We start from the raw sequence: 17,087 nt of genomic DNA, 5'->3' as shown, positions 1-17,087 counted from the left end.
TGTTGTTGGGATTTGGATCGGAATTGCGTTAACTGTATAGATCGCTTTTGGTAGAATAGACATTTTTATAATGTTAAGTCTTCCTATCCACGAGCAAGGGATGTTCTTCCACTTATGTAAGTCTCTTTTGGCTTCTTGCAGAAGTGTACTGTAGTTTTCTTTGTATGAGTCTTTTACATATCTGTTAAGATTTATTCCAAAGTATTTTATTTTCTTGGGGGCTACTGTAAATGGCATTGATTTGGTGATTTCCTCTTTGATGTTCTTTTTGTTGGTGTAGAGGAATCCAACTGATTTTTGTATGTTTATCTTGTATCCTGATACTCTGCTGGACTCTTCTGTTAGTTTCAGTAGCTTTCTGGAGGATTCCTTAGGGTTTTCTGTGTATAAGATCATGTCATCTGCAAATAGAGATACTTTGACTTTTTCTTGCCAATCTGGATGCCCTTTATTTCTTTACCTAGCCTAATTGCTCTGGCTAGGACTTCCAACACAATGTTGAATAAGAGTGGTTATAAAGGGCATCCTTGTCTGGTTCCCGATCTCATTGGGAATGTTTTCAGGCTCTCTCCATTTAGGGTGATGTTGGCTGTTGGCTTGGTGTAAATGCCCTTTATTATACTGGGGAATTTTCCTTCTATTCCTATTTTGCTGAGAGTTTTTATCATGAATGAGTGTTAAACTTTGTCAAATGCCTTTTCTGCATCAATTGATAAAATCATGTGATTCTCGTCTTATGTTTTATTTATGTGGTGGATTACATTAATTGTTTTTCTAATGTTGAACCATCCCCCACTTGGTTATGGTGAATTATTTTTTTGATATGTTGTTGAATTCTATTGGCTAGAATTTTGTTGAGGATTTTTGCATCTACATTCATGAGGGATATAGGTCTATAATTTTCTTTTCTCGTGGTGTCTTTACCTGTTTTTGGTATCAGGGATATGGTAGCTTCATAGAATGAGTTTGGTAGTATTCTGTCCTTTTCTATGCTCTGAAATACCTTTAGTAGCAGTGGTGTTAACTCTTCTCCGAATGATTGGTAGAACTCTGCAGTGAAGCAGTCTGGACCAGGGCTTTTTTTTGTTGAGAGTTTTTTGATTACCTTTTCAATCTCTTCTTTTGTTATGGGTCTATTTAGTTCTACCTCTGTTTCTGTTAGTTTAGGTAGGTAGTGTGTTTCTCAGAATTCTTCCATTTCTTCTATGTTTTCAAATTTGAGTATAGTTTTTCGTAGTAATCTGATATGATTCTTTAAATTTCAGTTGGGTCTGTTGTAATATCGCCCCTCTCATTTCTTATTTGGGTTATTTGCTTCCTCTCCTGTTTTTCTTTTGTCATTTTGGCCAGTGGTTTATCAATTTTGTTGATTTTTTTAAAAAAACCAGCTTTTGGTCTTGTTAATTCTTTCAATTGTTTTTCTGTTTTCTGTTTCATTTAGTTCAGCTCTAATCTTTATTATTTGTTTTCTTCTAGTGCCTGTGGGTTTCTTCTGTTGCTCTCCTTCTGTCTGTTCAAGTTTGTAGGGATAATTCTTTAATTTTGGCCCTTTCTTCTTTTTGGATGTGTGCATTTATTCATATAAATTGGCCTCTGAGCACCACTTTTCCTGTGTCCCAAAGGTTCTGATAGGAAGTGTTTTCATTCTCATTGGATTCTCTGAATGTCTTTATTCCATCCTTAATGTCTTCTATAATCCAGTCTTTTTTGAGCAAGGTATTTTTCGGTTTCCAAGTGTTTGATTTCTTTTCCCTGCTTTTCCTGTTACTGATTTCCACTTTTATGGCCTTATGGTCAGAGAAGATGCTTTGTAATATTTCAGTGTTTTGGATTCTGCTAAGGCTTGCTTTGTGACCTAATACGTGGTCTATTCTAGAGAATGTTCCATGTTCACTAGACATGAAAGTATACTTGGTTGCTGTGGGGCGGAGCATTCTGTGTAGGTCTACGAGGTCAAGTTGGTTGATTGTGGCATTTGGATCCTCCGTGTCTTTATTGAGCTTCTTTCTTGATGTCCTGTCCTTCACCGAAAGTGGTGTGTTGAACTCTCCTACTATTATTGTGGAGCTGTCTATCTTACTTTTCAATGCTGATAGAGTTTGTTTTATGTATCTTGCAGCCCTGTCATTGGGTGCATAAATATTTAATATGGTTATATCTTTTTGGTGTAACCCAAATTAAAGGTACAATACACCATCTTCTTGGTGTATTGTCCCTTTAATCATTATATAGTGTCCTTCCTTATCCTTTCTGATGGATTTGACTGTAAAGTGTATTTCGTCAGAAATTAATATTGCCACTCCCGCTCTTTTTTGATTGTTGTTTACTTGATATATTTTTTTTCCATCCTTTGAGTTTTAGTTTGTTTTTGTCTCTACGTCTAAGGTGTGTCCCTTGTAGGCAGCATAGAGACGGATCTTGTTTTTTCATCCATTCTGCCACTCTCTGTTTCTTTATTGGTGCATTTAGTCCGTTGACATTCAGGGTAATTATGGATAGGTATGAATTTAGTGCTATCATCTTGATTTTTTAAAAAAAAAAAATTTTTTTTTTATCTTGATGTCTTTTTTTGTCTGTTGACAGTTTCTTTTTCCCACTTGATTTTATGTGCTGAGTAGATTTTCTTTATATATTGTCCTTTCCTCATATTTGTTTTTGTTGATTTTGTTTCTGCTGAGCCTGTATTTTTCCCTTGTATTTTATTTTGATGAGTAGGATAGTTTGTCTGCTTTGTGGTTACCTTATTATTTACCCCTGTTTTTCTAAATTTAAAACTTTTATTTCTTCGTATCGCCATATCTTCCTCTCCATATGGAAGGTGTATGATTACATTTCATAGTTCCTCTTTATTATTTTAATGTTGTCTTCTTTTATATAATATCGTCGCTGTTACCCTGTTTTTGGCTTTTTGTATATATAATCCTGCTTTGTTTTTTTGGATTTCTCTGTCTGGGTTGACTCCTGGTTGCTCTGCCCAGTGTTCTAGTCTTGGGTTGATACCTGATATTATTGATTTTCTAACCAAAGAACTCCCTTTAGTATTTCTTGTAGTTTTGGTTTGGTTTTTATGAAGTCCCTAAACTTCTGTTTTTCTGGGAATGTCTTAATTCACCTTCATATTTAAGAGACAGTTTTGCTGAGTATATGATTCTTGGCGGGCAATTTTTTTCCTTCAGTTTTTTAAATATGTCATTCCATTGCCTTTTGCCTGCATGGTTTCTGTCGAGTAGTCTGAGCTTATTCTTATTGGCTGCCCTTTGGAGGTGACTTTTTGTTTATCCCTCGCTGCTCTTATAATTCTCTCTTTATCTTTGGTTTTGGAAAGTTTGATTATGTCTTGGTGACTTTCTTTTAACATCTACTTTATGTGGAGTTCGATGAGCATCTTGGATAGATACCTTCTCATCTTTCACAATACCAGGGAAGTTAGCTGCCAACAAATCTTCAACAATTTTCTCTGTATTTTCTGTTATCCCTCCCTGTTCTGGTACTCCAATCACTCGCAGGTTATTTCTTTTGATAGAGTCCCACATGATTCTGAAGACTTCTTCATTTTTTTGAATTCTTTTATCTAATTTTTCTTCAATTATATTAGTGCCAAGTGATTTATCTTTGAGTTGAGAAATTCTAGCTTCTACTTGCTCAATTCTGCTCCTCTGACTTTCTTATGAGTTGTCTAAATTTGTAATGTTATTGTTAATCTTCTGAATTTCTGATTGTTCTCTGTGGATTTTTCCAGCTTATTAAACTTTTCATTATGTCCCTTAATAATCTTTCTAATTTCTTCAATTGCTTTATCTGTGTGTTCTGTGGCTCGTTCTGCATAATGCCTCATTTCCTTCTTGAAGTCTTGAAGGTTCTGTATATTAAACTTTTGTATACTGCATCTGGTAATTCCAGGAATGCACTTTCATCTAGAAGATCCCTGGATTCTTTGTTTTGAGAGCCTGCTGAGGTGATCATGGTCTTTTTCTTTATGTGACTTGATGCTGACTGTTGTCACCGAGCCATCTATAAGTTATTACATTAGTTTATGCTTGCTTACTGTGTCGTAGCTCCTTGCTTTGTTTTGTTTTGGTATACCCCAGTGGGCTGCTTGAGTGAGCTAGGTTGATTATTTTTGCCTTTGGAGCTCTGGTGTCCTGTCCCCAGCTGGCTAGAGCTGTTATCAGGTATATCAGTCAAGGAGTCCATTCAGTTTTCTTGTATGAATTCAGCTCAGGTTTCCAGGTACCTGATCATCAAGTGTGTGGTACAGGCTCTGTCCTACAGTCTTAGAGGGGCAGGGGTGATTGGCGTATATGCCGGTATCTGATTGTAGCAGGGGCTGCACTCTGAACAAGGCAGGGGGCTGAGAACTGACCCCCAAGTGTCTTTGAGGAAAACACGTCTCTGTTCCCTAGAGTGTGCTGGTGGGTTGGTTCTGCAGAGGGACCATGGGCACCCAGAGTTTTTGGTTGTAAGGACTGGGAGGTACCAGTTATCTTTGGACCCCTGTCGCAGGTGGCTGTGTCACCTGAGTGGAGCTACCAGTCCTTGGGTCCCTGATGTGGGTAGGCGAGGACCTTGTTTAATAGGCAAACCAGTGTCAAATGTCAAATACCGATCTGTCCATCGCACAGCTGAAATGGTTGGAGTCTGCCAACGAGGGCCTATTCTCCCGAAGTAGGCCCACACAGGTCCGTGCAGAAGTGAAAAGTACTGAAGGTCCATGGACGGTTTATGCCTGGACAGGAGCCGCTTCTGTCCTGAGCTCCCCTGGTTAATGGAGCTAACAAATTACCTTTTCCCCTCGGTTGCAAATTTTTTCCTTCCCCAAGGCCGGGGTGATGGCTCTAGGTGTTCACCAGGGTCTATCTCAGGCCCAGGGATTCAGCCGCTGAAGCCGGCTTAGGGGCGGGGAGAGGGTGCTGCAAAAGATACACAAGTACTTAGCTTTTGCTGAGAGCGCCGTTCTTCTCAGGTTCTAGAGGTGTGAGTAGGCTGTGTGGCTGGCTGCTTCTCCCTGAGGGGATAGCAGCTGAACACTAGTACCAGCCTGCAGCCGCTGCCACAGCTCACGGAATGATGCCTGAGGGCTCCCCGTGATTCGGGTCCGGTAATTCCTCTCCACTTCTGAATGGTCTCTTCCTCCCCCTGCCCCTCAGTTTATTGTCTACGCTTGCCTTTGATGCTCAGGGCTCCCAGCTTGTCACAAATATACTCATTCCACTTGTTTTTTCGGGTCTTTGTTGTAAAGAGGGCTCGCTGGAAGCATCTGTCTGTTCTGCCATCTTGGGTCCGTCTCCAGCATTTTGCAGTTTTGCTTCAACCTTTTTTGTTTTGTGTTTGGGGGTTATAGATATGGGTTTAATTGCATTTGTACCCCTCCTCCATCCCATTCTTCTCTCTTCTTCCACAGGGAGCCGCCATCCTGAGTTTGGCTGGTCTCCTTTCCAGCCAGGTTTTCACATTGCACTAGTGTGAGTGCCCTGAGTGACCTAGGGTCTCATTTGGGGCCCTCGTGGCCTTACATAGAGGGCATTACGCTGTCCTGTCCAGGCTGTGCTCACCCTCCCTCATCCGTGGTTTAGCTCTGTCCGCATTGATCTGGCCAGCTCTTGCTCCACAGTTTATCTGTTTGGCCACCTCCTCTCCTTTTCTTCTTTGCTTGATCCATTTATACCGTTTCTCCCTGCTGTTTTTGGGTTTTTGAAGACACTTTTATTGGTTGCCCACCAGGCACTTCATTTTGTTCTGCCCCGGATAAGGGGATGTAAAGGTGACAGGAACACATTATCTACCCTTCATGGGCTCATTGTCAGGCGGGTCTGGACTGGGGTCCTCTTCAACTTTCCCCCCTGGCTGCTGACAGTGTCGGGGCTCACACCTGTCCTAAGCCCTGTTTGTATGTTGGGTCATTTTGTCTCCATAACTACCCTTTGAGTTAGGTTCTGTAAGTTCAGAGATGAGAAAAACAACCCTGATCCAGGGGCGGGGATGTGGAATAGAATTTCAAATTCTCATGGATCCGTGGAGGCTGGAAGAATCCCCGAAACTATTACTCTGAGATAATTTTTAAACTTTGAACCCAAAATATCCCCTGAAGTTTTAATTAGCTTAATTAGTAAAGAATGTCTGCCTCGAGCATTGTGCTCTCTTTAAAAAACCAGGAAAAAAAAAAAAAAAGGAATCTGTTGCTGTCAAGTCAGTTTTGACTCATTGGTCTCTTAAAAAATTGTCTATATGGGAGCAAATCGACAACAGTAACCTGAAAGGTTAGATGGGAAGCCTAGGGGGCAGTGAGTTCATGTTAATGGGGGAGGAACAGTTGGGAAAAGGAGGGTGAGATTGGTTGCATGACTTGAAGAATATAACCCGTGTCACTGAATTGCACATGTAGAAATTGTTGAATGGGTGTATGTTCTACTGTGTATATTTCCAACAGCAAAATTTTAATAATAAAGAACGTAAATAAAGATGAGAAAACCAAGGCTCTCAGAAGCTAAGTCACTTGCTCAAGGTGGCTGGGCTAGTACGTTGCAGACGCCAGGTGGGGCACAGCCTAAGATTCCATGCCAGAACTCGTGACCACCTCACTTCTTGCCTGCGATTCTGCAGTCATCGTCTTTAGCCTCCTATTCTAGACTCTGAGCCCCTGATGGTAGGAACTGGGTCTCATTTATCTCTACCACCTGGCGAGGGGCCTAGCACCTGGTAGATGCCTGCCCCAAGTGTGATATGCTTCAGGGTGCCATTGTTGTTCCCTGGATGGTCTCACCTGCTTCCATGGCCCCAGGAGAATCTGCCTGCAAGTGGCCGCCAGACCACCCTCTCACCAAGCATGTGGAGCGCTGCAGTCGTTGAGCCTGTTTCACAGCCCGTGGGCTCAGAAGTCAAGAGCCCGTGTAACCCTGTCTCTTTACCCTCTGTCTGGCTTGTCCTTCCATCTCCTCCAGGTCGGTGGTTGGGGGTCTGAGGCAGAGACACCAGCGTTGTCTTTGATTTAGTGCTCCTCGTGGTTTCTCTCAGATCCCTTCTCCTTTCTGTCCACAGCCCCTGACGTCATGCCTGGGTCACAGCCTGCAGCATCTCCATCCAGGAGCCCCTATCTTGCTCTCCTGGCTTTTGGGACCACTTTATGTTTCCAAACTGACACCAAGTCTGGCCTTGTCACTCCTTTGCTTTAAACCCACGGTGACGTCCCATTGCACCTGGAATAGTCACCGGAGTTCTTAGTGTACATTGAAAACCTTTCCTAATCTGGCCTCAGCTGCCCCCTCAGCATCCTATCTGCCTTGCCTCTGCCCCCTGGCGCGTCCCATGCTTCTCCAGGGTGTCTGTCCCCTCAGCCTCCTGTCTGCCTTGCCTCTGCCCTCTGGAATGTCCCATACTTCTCCAGGGTGTCTGTCCCCTCAGCCTCCTGTCTGCCTTGCCTCTGACCTCCAGAACATCCTATGCTTCTGTAGGGTGTCTGTCCCCTCAGCCTCCTGTCTGCCTTGCCCCTGACCTCCAGAATATCCCATGCTTCTCAAGGGTGTCTGGCCCTGGGCTCATCTCTACCTTTGAACATGCTGTTCTCTGAGTCTGGGAGACCTGCCTCTCTTTTCCTTGCTTGATGTATCCGTTTCCTAGGATTGCCAGAAATATACATTCTCTGTCAGTTCTGGAGGCCAGAAGGCTGAAATCAAGGCAGGCAGGAACTTGCTCCCTCCTTGCCTCTTCCAGCTTCTAGTGATCCATGGCTTCCTCGGCTTCTTCAGTGGCCGCCTCCTCTTCTGTCTTCTGTAAGGGCACTTGTCATTGGATGTAGCACCCACCTGGATAATCCAGGATGGTCTCATTGCAAGATCCCTAGTTACATCTGGAAAGGCCCTTCTTCCAAGTAAGGGAGCATTCGTAGGTTCCAGGGGCTTGACGAGAACATACCTTTTTTGGGGGACCATGATTCAGCCGACCACCCTTGGCAAGCTCTGTCTGTAGACCCCTCCCCACCCAGCACATCCCATCCATCTAGCTGCCCTCGGCACCCTCGGCACCCTCGGCACCACCTGGGATGGCGTGGCACAGTGACCGTGGCTGGCGGTTTGTCTCTTGCCTGTGTCTTCACGTGTGCTCAGCCCCCGCCTGTGCCGAGTGGTCTGTCAGTGCCCGACACCTTTGTGTCAGCACGGGCTTTTGCTGCTTCCCGCCGGCTGCAAGTCCTGTCAGCTGTGCCGGGGTAATATTTCTGGGCGCCACCTCCTCTCTGCGCCGTCAGCCAGGCCAGGCCTCATTCCTCCCACCTGGATTGCTGGGAGAGCTGCCTCGCTGACCTTTCCACGTCAGTCTTCCGTCGCCTCCAATTTACTCTGAGCACTGCTGCCAGATGATCTTTCTAAAGTGCCATTTTCCTCCTGTCACCTGGTCAGGAGCTGTAATAAGTTGGCCTCCCCGACATCAGTCTCACAGGCCGGCGATGTGACCCCTGCTGTCTTGTAGAACCTGCTGCTACCTAATCATCTGTGGCTCCATCCACACACTGCTGGGTCCCACTGGTATTTCTTGCCTTGCCATCGCGCTAGGTGACTTACGTATTTCATTACTTGCTCTACGTGTTGGAATTTTATGCACTTTCATCTTCCCCAGAATGTTTCTTCAGCTTCTGGTGGCTTTTCTTTGGGGCCCTGTCCTGTGGCCTTCTGTCACACCCGAGATAGCACACATTCAGGTGTGGTGCGTCATGGATCCCAGGTGGGATGGGAATGGCGAGGTGTTTCCCAGTCCCTGTGCCTGTGGAGGGGAAACGCAGTAAGCCATCCATTCATTCCACAAACAACAATTGGAGGCATAATTTTGTGCTCGGTGCTGCCAGGTCCTGGGGGTTCACTCTGCAGTGGAGAGCTGCAGTGACTAAGTGGTCACACAGAACATGCCCCTACACATACATACACACACAAAGATGTGGTCATGTACATTTCACATATATGTACCTGCAGACACATTCATGTGTAGAAGTCTGGGGTAAGGGCCATGAAGGGAATGTCCAGGGTGCTGTTAGGCTTTAGAATGGGGGACTGACCTGAGGGCTGGGGGATCCAGGGAAGGAAGGGACACTTCTCCTGAGAGTGGAAGAATGGGTAGTAGTCAGTGAGGCAAAGGGAAAGAGGTGTCTTGGGCCAAGGAGCGGCCTCATTAGAGGCCTCAGGAAGGAAGTACGTGGGATGGACAAGAAGACCAGCGTGGGTCACAAGGGGAGGTCGGCAGGGCCAACTGGGCAGTGTCTGCCTGGGAGTCTGGTCTGGACCCTGAGAGTAGCTCTGCTCATTTTCTCTTCTAGGTTAGAAAGTCCAGTCAGGAAGTGCTGCTGATTCTTCTGGAACAGGATCTAATTTTCCAGCATGACATTGAGAACAAAGTGTGTCCGCTCCTGCTTCATCTCTCTGCCGCAGACAGTAATGACGAGTACAAGGCGGAAGCGGTGAACGTGAGTCTGTCAGGGGCTGGCTCTCAACACCTTTGTGAGACTTTGCTGCAAATGGCTTTCCTCCTGCCTTAGATTTTGGTCAGTGCTGTCTCCCTAAATGAGGTAGCTGGTGATGGGCCTTGGGCAGAGAGAGCTCACGGTTCAACTCTGGCTGTGCTTTGGAAATGCTCATTCTTCTATCAGCAGTGGTTTTAGGAGGCAGAGCGTGGGAAAACAGCCACGCGGGTGTAGCGGAGGCAGCTGGCTTAGACATCTGCGGGCAGGGTCCTGAGCTGTGTGCTGCAGCCTGGTGGGCTGGGGGCCTCGTTTCCCAGAGTAAGGGGCCAGGTGGCCATGTGAGATGCTTCTAGGTGGCAGACAATTAAAAAAATTTTTTTTTAATAGACATGTATGTTGATCTATTTTATAGATTCAGACAAGACTTAAGTATATAAGCAAACACAAAGAAGAGTTTTGAAGAATGCAGATATGGCAAAAATGTTTGCAGCACTTTGGGAAGTGCCATGCTAAAGTATTTGCGCTCATATCAAGGATACACAGTTCAAGGAGTCATATAAATACCGTTTCTTCTGCACTGAATGATTAGTATTGTGGGGTCCTTGGGTTAGTAAGATTCCATGTCCAATGGGAAATGAATTGTACAATCACAGACTTTGTACTTACTTCTAGAATCCTCGCCGAGCCAGTGCTGGCTTTCCTCTACCACGTTCCAGGTATCCCCAGTTAGTTCTCTGGCCTTTGTCTTTGTGGCTCAAGGCAAGGTGCTCCGTCATCAGGGGCACCTGGCTTTCTTTAGCCGCGTCTCCTCCGTTGACCCGAGTGTAAATGACACCATCCAGCCCTTCCCTCCTATTTGCGTTATAGCAGTAAAGAGAGTTCCAGGATGATTCCGACATATTAGGAAAACTCTGTACCTAAAGGGTTTAAAAACCAAAAGCCTTAATTGTGAATACAGTAAAAGATATGGAAGGGAGTCGTTTTCTTGGTTGGAAAAGACCAGCGTCAGAGAAGGGCATGTTTTTCTATTTCAAAGTGCAGAAACATTATTCACCGTGGGGCTAAGAAATTGTATTAGGGCATCAGAACATTTGGCAATTACTCTTCATTTATGTAAAAGTTTTCCTCAACTGCGCGTTAAAGGTCTGGCTTTTTAAACTAATTTAATTTTTTTGCATATTCTATACGCTTATAAGATGAATCAGGTCGAAGAATAATTGATTATTAAAATTCAAATTCTCCAGGGTTCTTTTATAAATTTCAAGTTTCCCTACAAGAAATTAAATTTATTTTGCAAAATGAACCTGGATGATATCATTTAGTTGGGGTTTTTGGCAGCTGATCAGTGAACTTTGCCAGCTAGATCCTCTTTTTTGTTTGGAAGTTGGTTACGACTGACAACCAAATATCTTATCCCTAAAGACTGATAACATCGTGAAAAATAAGGCCAACGACATTTTTCCTTGATTTTTTTTATTTGATTTTGTTTCCAAACCCTCCATTCTTGTCAGCACTATTCTTCTTCTTCTTTTTTTTTTGGTAGAATTATTTGGAAAGTATAACAAGCCTTCAAAAAGCTATCTTCACAAATCGCTTGCAGAACAAATTAGTTCACATAAATTGCATTTTTTTTCATTGAAAGTGAGTTGCTGGTATCATTACTTGAATGTGTAAGCTTTTAAATGTGACTGCGAAGAACAAGAGCGGTCTTGAGACCCTCCCCAGGCCCTGCACACATCTGTCTTCTCTGGGGTGTCCTTGAAGGTGCTCTGCTTCTTTCCCCGTCGGGCTGTGATGGGAGAAGTATTTGGGGTGTCTCATCTGGCCCATGCGTACTCTGATCTGACTCAGAATCTGTTCTGCCTTCCTCCCTCCCTGGCGCCTATAGGCCAAGGGGCCTTGGAGGGGATATTCCTTTGGTACCTTGGAGCTATTTTGTACAGATGGAGCTGGGACTGTAGGTGGAGAGTGGGTTTCCTTACTTGAGGATGAGAAGGCCGTACGTGTACTGGCTAGAACTCCCCCTGGAGGGTAGAGATCTGATGTAGCTGGTCTGTGAGTGATACCCCAGATGTTACAGGCACCCACATTAGCAGATGGTCCAGGGAGCGGTAGGCTTGAAGTATTGTTGTTAGGTGCCGTTGAGTCACTTCTCACTCATAGCGACCCTGTATACAGCAAAAGCAAACACTGCCTGCTCCTGTGCCATCCTAACAGTCCTTGCTATGTTTGAGCCCTTTGTTGTAGCTACTGTGTCAGCCCGTCTCGTTGAGGGTCTTCCTCTTTTTCTCTGACCCCCTACTTTACCAAGTGTGGTGTCCTTCTTCAGGGACTAGTCCCTGCTGATAACACGTCCAAAGTAGGTAAGGTGAAGTCTCACCATCCTCGCTTCCAAGGAGCATCCTGGCTGTAGTTCTACCAAGACAGATTTCTTTCTTCTTCTGGTAGTCCGTAGTATGTTCAGTATTCTTCGCCAGCACCATAATTCAAAGGCATCAACTCTTTTTGGTCTTCCTTATTCATCATCCAGCTTTTGCATGCATATGAGGCGATTGAAAATATGATGGCTTGGGGTCAGGTGCACCTTAGTCCTCAAAGTGACATTTTTGCTTTTGAACACTTTAAAGATGTCTTTTGCAGCAGATTTGCCCAGTGCAATATGTCCTTTGATATCTTGACTGCTGCTTCCGTGGGTATTGATTGTGGATGCAGGTAAAATGAAATCCTTGACAACTTCAGTCTTTTCTCCATTTATTGTGATGTTGCTTATAGGACCAGTTGTGAGGAATTTTTTTTTGTTGTTGTTGTTGAGATGTTATCCATACTGAAGGCTGTAGTCTTTGATCTTCATCAGTAAGCACTTGAAGTGTAGTTGCTGAGAAACAAAGCCAGTTGGGCTGGTCTCTGAACCTCTTTGTGTCTGGCTCTCTCTGCAGCCCTGTGGTGTGAACTTTGCTGCATCTCTGTGTTCATAAGCTCACACACCCGATCCGTGCCACTTTGATGGTATTGCTTCTCAGTCCAGAAGAAACTGCATGCCCACATGAGCAAAATGTATGCCTGTTCACTCAACTTTTCACTCTCAGGAGAAGTTACCATCTGTTGGTTCTGATGCTAGCTAGCATCTCTAGCGGCTCTGTGGTGGGAAAATCACCCAATGGGCCCCGAACATTTTACACTGAGTTGTGCAGCCCAGCATACATTTTGGGGCAGGGGACATGGTTCCTAACAGCTGCTGAGAATTTGCATTTTCAGATGTACTGAATCAGAATCTACAGTTTCACAAGATCCCCAGGTGATTCTTATGTATAGTAGATTTTGAGAACTCCTGCTTTACTAGTGGCTCTCAGAATTGGTCCCTAACCAGCAGCATTAGCATAGCCTGGGAACTTGTTAGAAAGGCAAATTCTCAGCAGGGACTTGAACCAAGAACGAACTGATTCGAAGGCCTGCTGGCTCCATATGTGAGTGGGTAGGTGTATTCACGTCCTTTGTGGAGTTAGTGACTTGGTTCATGCCTGTCTTCTTTCACTTAGCAGTTGAGTTGCGAAGCTCTGTTTTTTTACTTCTCCCTCAAGATGGTGAATGCCATGTCACCTTCACATTATTGGCTCCCAGCACAGCGCCAGGCCCCGAGTCAGCCCTAAGTAAATGTTAGTTGTTGAATGAATGAATGGGTGGGAACTGGGAGAGCTGTATCTTGTAATTATACCCAGACAGGATAAACAAGCCACCAGAGACCAGTTGTAACTCCCCTTGCTTGCAAGGAGGCTATTAACATTCTGAGGTTATAACTCATTGCCAGAAGCCTGTTTCTCCCAACATGCTTTCACATTAAGGCTTCCTCATTTTTTGTCATCATTCCTATTTTTAAGTTGATTTTTAATTGTACATTTATTTAAGAAGAACGTTGTGGTTATGTACTGTGAGGAATAGTTGGCCCAGAGCGACTCAGTGAAGATCGTCGTTTCATCCAGGTGGTTCCCAGGGCCACGACGATGTTGTTCCGTGCCATTTGGTGTGTGGACTTCTAACGATTCTGGATTTGATTTCCACTGTGCAATAATACGGTCACATGGGTGTGGCAGGTGGAGGGGGTGGGTGGAGACACTGGGAACTTCTTAGTTGCCTGTTACACTGGCTACGGATGCTTCCCATTGTCCCTGTTTATTGAGGCTGTCACTTCATACACCTCTGCAGAGAAATAGGGGTCCCATCAGTCTTGAAGACAGCCTTTCCATGTCTGTGCTGCGGGATGGTTCCCCCACCACTGGCTTTCTTTCCCTTCTTTTCTGCTTATGTGCAGTTCCCAGCAGTGTAGGGATGGAGTGTTGACCCAGGTCCTTTTCTGCTGTGAAAAGGCAGTGCTGCCTGGTGGGAGGGCCACAGATTGAGCAACAGCAAGAACTGCCCGTGTCTTCCACCCCTCCTTCGCTCCCTCTCTCCTCCTTCCCTATCTCTTTCCCTCCTTTTTCTTTTTTTGAGGGGGTGGGGAGGGGAGGGAGTAGAATAGTTCTTTATAAGTTTTTATGGGTAACTTTTCATTTTGTTTTAATTTCAAACTCACAGATAGGTTGTGAGAACAGTAAAATGAACTCTTGTAAACCCTTTACCCAACTTCTCCGGTAGTTTAGATTTTGCTCCATTTGTTGTATGGGATTCTTTCTATCTACACACACACACAAACACACATGCACATTTTTTCCTGAACCATTGAGTGTAAGTTGGAGACATTATGATTCTTTATCCCTAAATACTTTGTGTGTATTTCCTAAAGGAAATCCTCTCCTACACAACCATAACACAGTGGTCGAAATCAGGAAGTTGAATACTGATGCAGTACTAGTGTCTCATCCATGGTCCATATTGGAATGTTGTCAGTTGTCCCAATAATGTTCTTTTTTTTTTTTTGTTTTACTTTTATTGAGCTTCAAGTGAACGTTTACAAATCAAGTCAGTCTGTCACATATAAGTTTATATACATCTTACTCCTTACTCCCACTTGCTCTCCCCCTAATGAGCCAGCCCTTCCAGTCTCTCCTTTCGTGACAATTTTGCCAGCCTCCAACTCTCTCCATCCTCCCATCCCCCCTCCAGACAGGAGATGCCAACACAGTCTCAAGTGTCCACCTGATACAATTAGCTCACTCTTCTTCAGCATCTCTCTCCTACCCACTGTCCAGTCCTTTTCATGTCTGATGAGTTGTCTTTGGGGATGGTTCCTGTCCTGTGCCAACAGAAGGCTTGGGGACCATGCCCGCCGGGATTCCTCTAGTCACAGTCAGACCATTAAGTATGGTCCCTTAATGAGAATTTGGGGTCTGCATCCCATTGATCTCCTGCTCCCTCAGGGGTTCTCTGTTGTGCTCCCTGTCAGGGCAGTCATCGGTTGTGGCTGGGCACCAACTAGTTCTTCTGGTCTCAGGATAATGTAGGTCTCTGGTTCATGTGGCCCTTTCTGTCTCTTGGGCTCTTAGTTGTCGTGTGACCTTGGTGTTCTTCATTCTCCTTTGCTCCAGGTGGGTTGAGACCAATTGATCCATCCTAGATGGCCGCTTGCTAGCATTTAAGACCCCAGACGCCACATTTCAAAGTGGGATGCAGAATGTTTTCATAACAGAATTATTTTTCCAATTGACTTAGAAGTCCCCTTAGAGCATGGTTCCCAAACCCCCGTCCTTGCTCCGCTGACCTTTGAAGCATTCATTTTATCCCAGAAACTTATTTGCTTTTGGTCCAGTCCAGTTGGGCTGACCTTCCATGTATTGAGTGTTGTCCTTCCCTTCACCTAAAGCAGTTCTTACCTACTAATTAATCAGTAAAAAACCCTCTCCCTCCCTCCCTCCCCCCACTCCTCGTAACCACAAAAGTGTGTGTTCTTCTCAGTTTATACTTCTCAAGATCTTATAATAGTGGTCTTATACAATATTTGTCCTTTTGCCTCTGACTGATTTCGCTCAGCATAATGCCTTCCAGGTTCCTCCATGTTATGAAATGTTTCACAGATTCGTCACTGTTCTTTATCGATGCGTAGTATTCCATTGTGTGAATATACCACAATTTATTTACCCATTCATCCGTTGATGGACACCTTGGTTGCTTCCAGCTTTTTGCTATTGTAAACAGAGCTGCAATAAACATGGGTGTGCATATATCTGTTTGTGTGAAGGCTCTTATTTCTCTAGGGTATATTCCGAGGAGTGGGATTTCTGGGTTGTATGGTAGTTCTATTTCTAACTGTTTAAGATAACGCCAGATAGATTTCCAAAGTGGTTGTACCATTTGACATTCCCACCAGCAGTGTATAAGAGTTCCAATCCCTCCTCAGCCTCTCCAGCATTTATTATTTTGTGTTTTTTGGATTAATGCCAGCCTTGTTGGAGTGAGACGGAATCTCATCGTAGTTTTAATTTGCATTTCTCTAATGGCTAATGATCGAGATCATTTTCTCATGTGTCTGTTAGCTGCCTGAATATCTTCTTTAGTGAAGTGTGTGTTCATTTCCTTTGCCCACTTCTTGATTGGGTTGTTTGTCTTTTTGTGGTTGAGTTTTGACAGAATCATGTAGATTTTAGAGATCAGGCGCTGGTCGGAGATGTCATAACTGAAAATTAGGGCTCCTAGGGTTGTCCCTATTTTTTCTTCCATGATCTTTATCGTTTTAGTCTAAAGATAGTTTAGGTCTTTGATCCACTTGGAGTTAGTTTTTGTGCTTGGTGTGAGGTATGGGTCCTGTTTCATTTTTTTGCAAATGGATATCCAATTATGCCAGCACCATTTGTTAAAAAGACTATCTTTTCCCCAATTAACTGACACTGGGCCTTTGTCAAATATCAGGTGCTCATATGTGGTTGGATTTATATCTGAGTTCTCAATTCTCTTCCACTGGTCTATGTGCCTGTTGTTGTACCAATACCAGGCTGTTTTGACTCATGTGGCTGTATAATAGGTTCTGAACCATTAATGTTCTTGACAACTGTTTTTTCACCCAGTCCAGATTCGGTCTGGGAGCGGGCACTGTACTTGGTCCTCATGTCTCTTCAGTCTCCTTTTATCTCGAATAGTTCCTGAATCTTTCTTTGAGTCATACCATTAAGGTTTTTGAAGAGCCCAGACTGGTCTGTTTGTCCGGTCCTTTTGAGCATGTCTCCCAGTTTGAGCTTGTCCAATGTTTCTTCATGATTAGGTGCAGGCTCTGTATTTCTGGCAGGAACACCCCAGAAGTGCACTGTGTACTCAGTGCATCTTGTCAGGAATCATGAGACTTCAGTTTGTCCCAGCCTTGGGGATGCTCACTTGCTGGCTTGGCTCCCCAATGTGCGGTTACTGTTTCTCCCCCTTGGACATGATAGGGGGAGTTACTCTGAGACTATGTGAACAGGCTTCTCTTCAGCAGACTTTCTCCTGCTAATTTAGCATTCCCTGATGATTCCTGGCTGGCACTCTGCTGTGCAGAAGAGAGCTCCTGTCTCCATTATTTGCTGACATTTTATTGAGGATTTTTACATCTATATTCAAGAGCTCTGTTGTAGGCAATTTTCTTTTCTATTATGTCTTTGTCAGGTTTTGGAATCAGGGCTATACTGGCCTCAAGAAATGAGTTGGCAAATATTCCCTCCTGTTCTATTTTCTGAAAGATTTTAAG

General features: G+C 44.3%; 1 protein-coding gene across 20 annotated transcripts in view; it reads left to right on the top strand.

Moving 5' to 3' along the window:
- LOC100654355 (serine/threonine-protein phosphatase 4 regulatory subunit 1-like) overlaps positions 1-17,087 on the top strand; it is a 108,232-nt gene that overhangs the window by 62,373 nt on the left and 28,772 nt on the right. For 19 of the 20 annotated variants that reach the window (XR_010319323.1, XR_010319326.1, XR_010319324.1 and 16 more), the window contains one exon: positions 9,299-9,445. The exons of the other annotated variant lie outside the window; for it this stretch is intronic. Coding sequence is in view for 14 of the 19 variants with exons in the window: in XM_064276270.1 (XP_064132340.1) it covers positions 9,299-9,445 (147 nt within the window). In the remaining 5 variants the exon portion in view is untranslated. The remainder of the gene's footprint in view (positions 1-9,298; positions 9,446-17,087) is intronic. 20 annotated transcript variants of the gene reach the window in all.

The sequence above is a fragment of the Loxodonta africana genome, chromosome 24, assembly GCF_030014295.1.
Source record: "Loxodonta africana isolate mLoxAfr1 chromosome 24, mLoxAfr1.hap2, whole genome shotgun sequence".
Taxonomy (NCBI): domain Eukaryota; kingdom Metazoa; phylum Chordata; class Mammalia; order Proboscidea; family Elephantidae; genus Loxodonta; species Loxodonta africana.
This window is presented reverse-complemented; position numbering and strand designations above follow the sequence as displayed.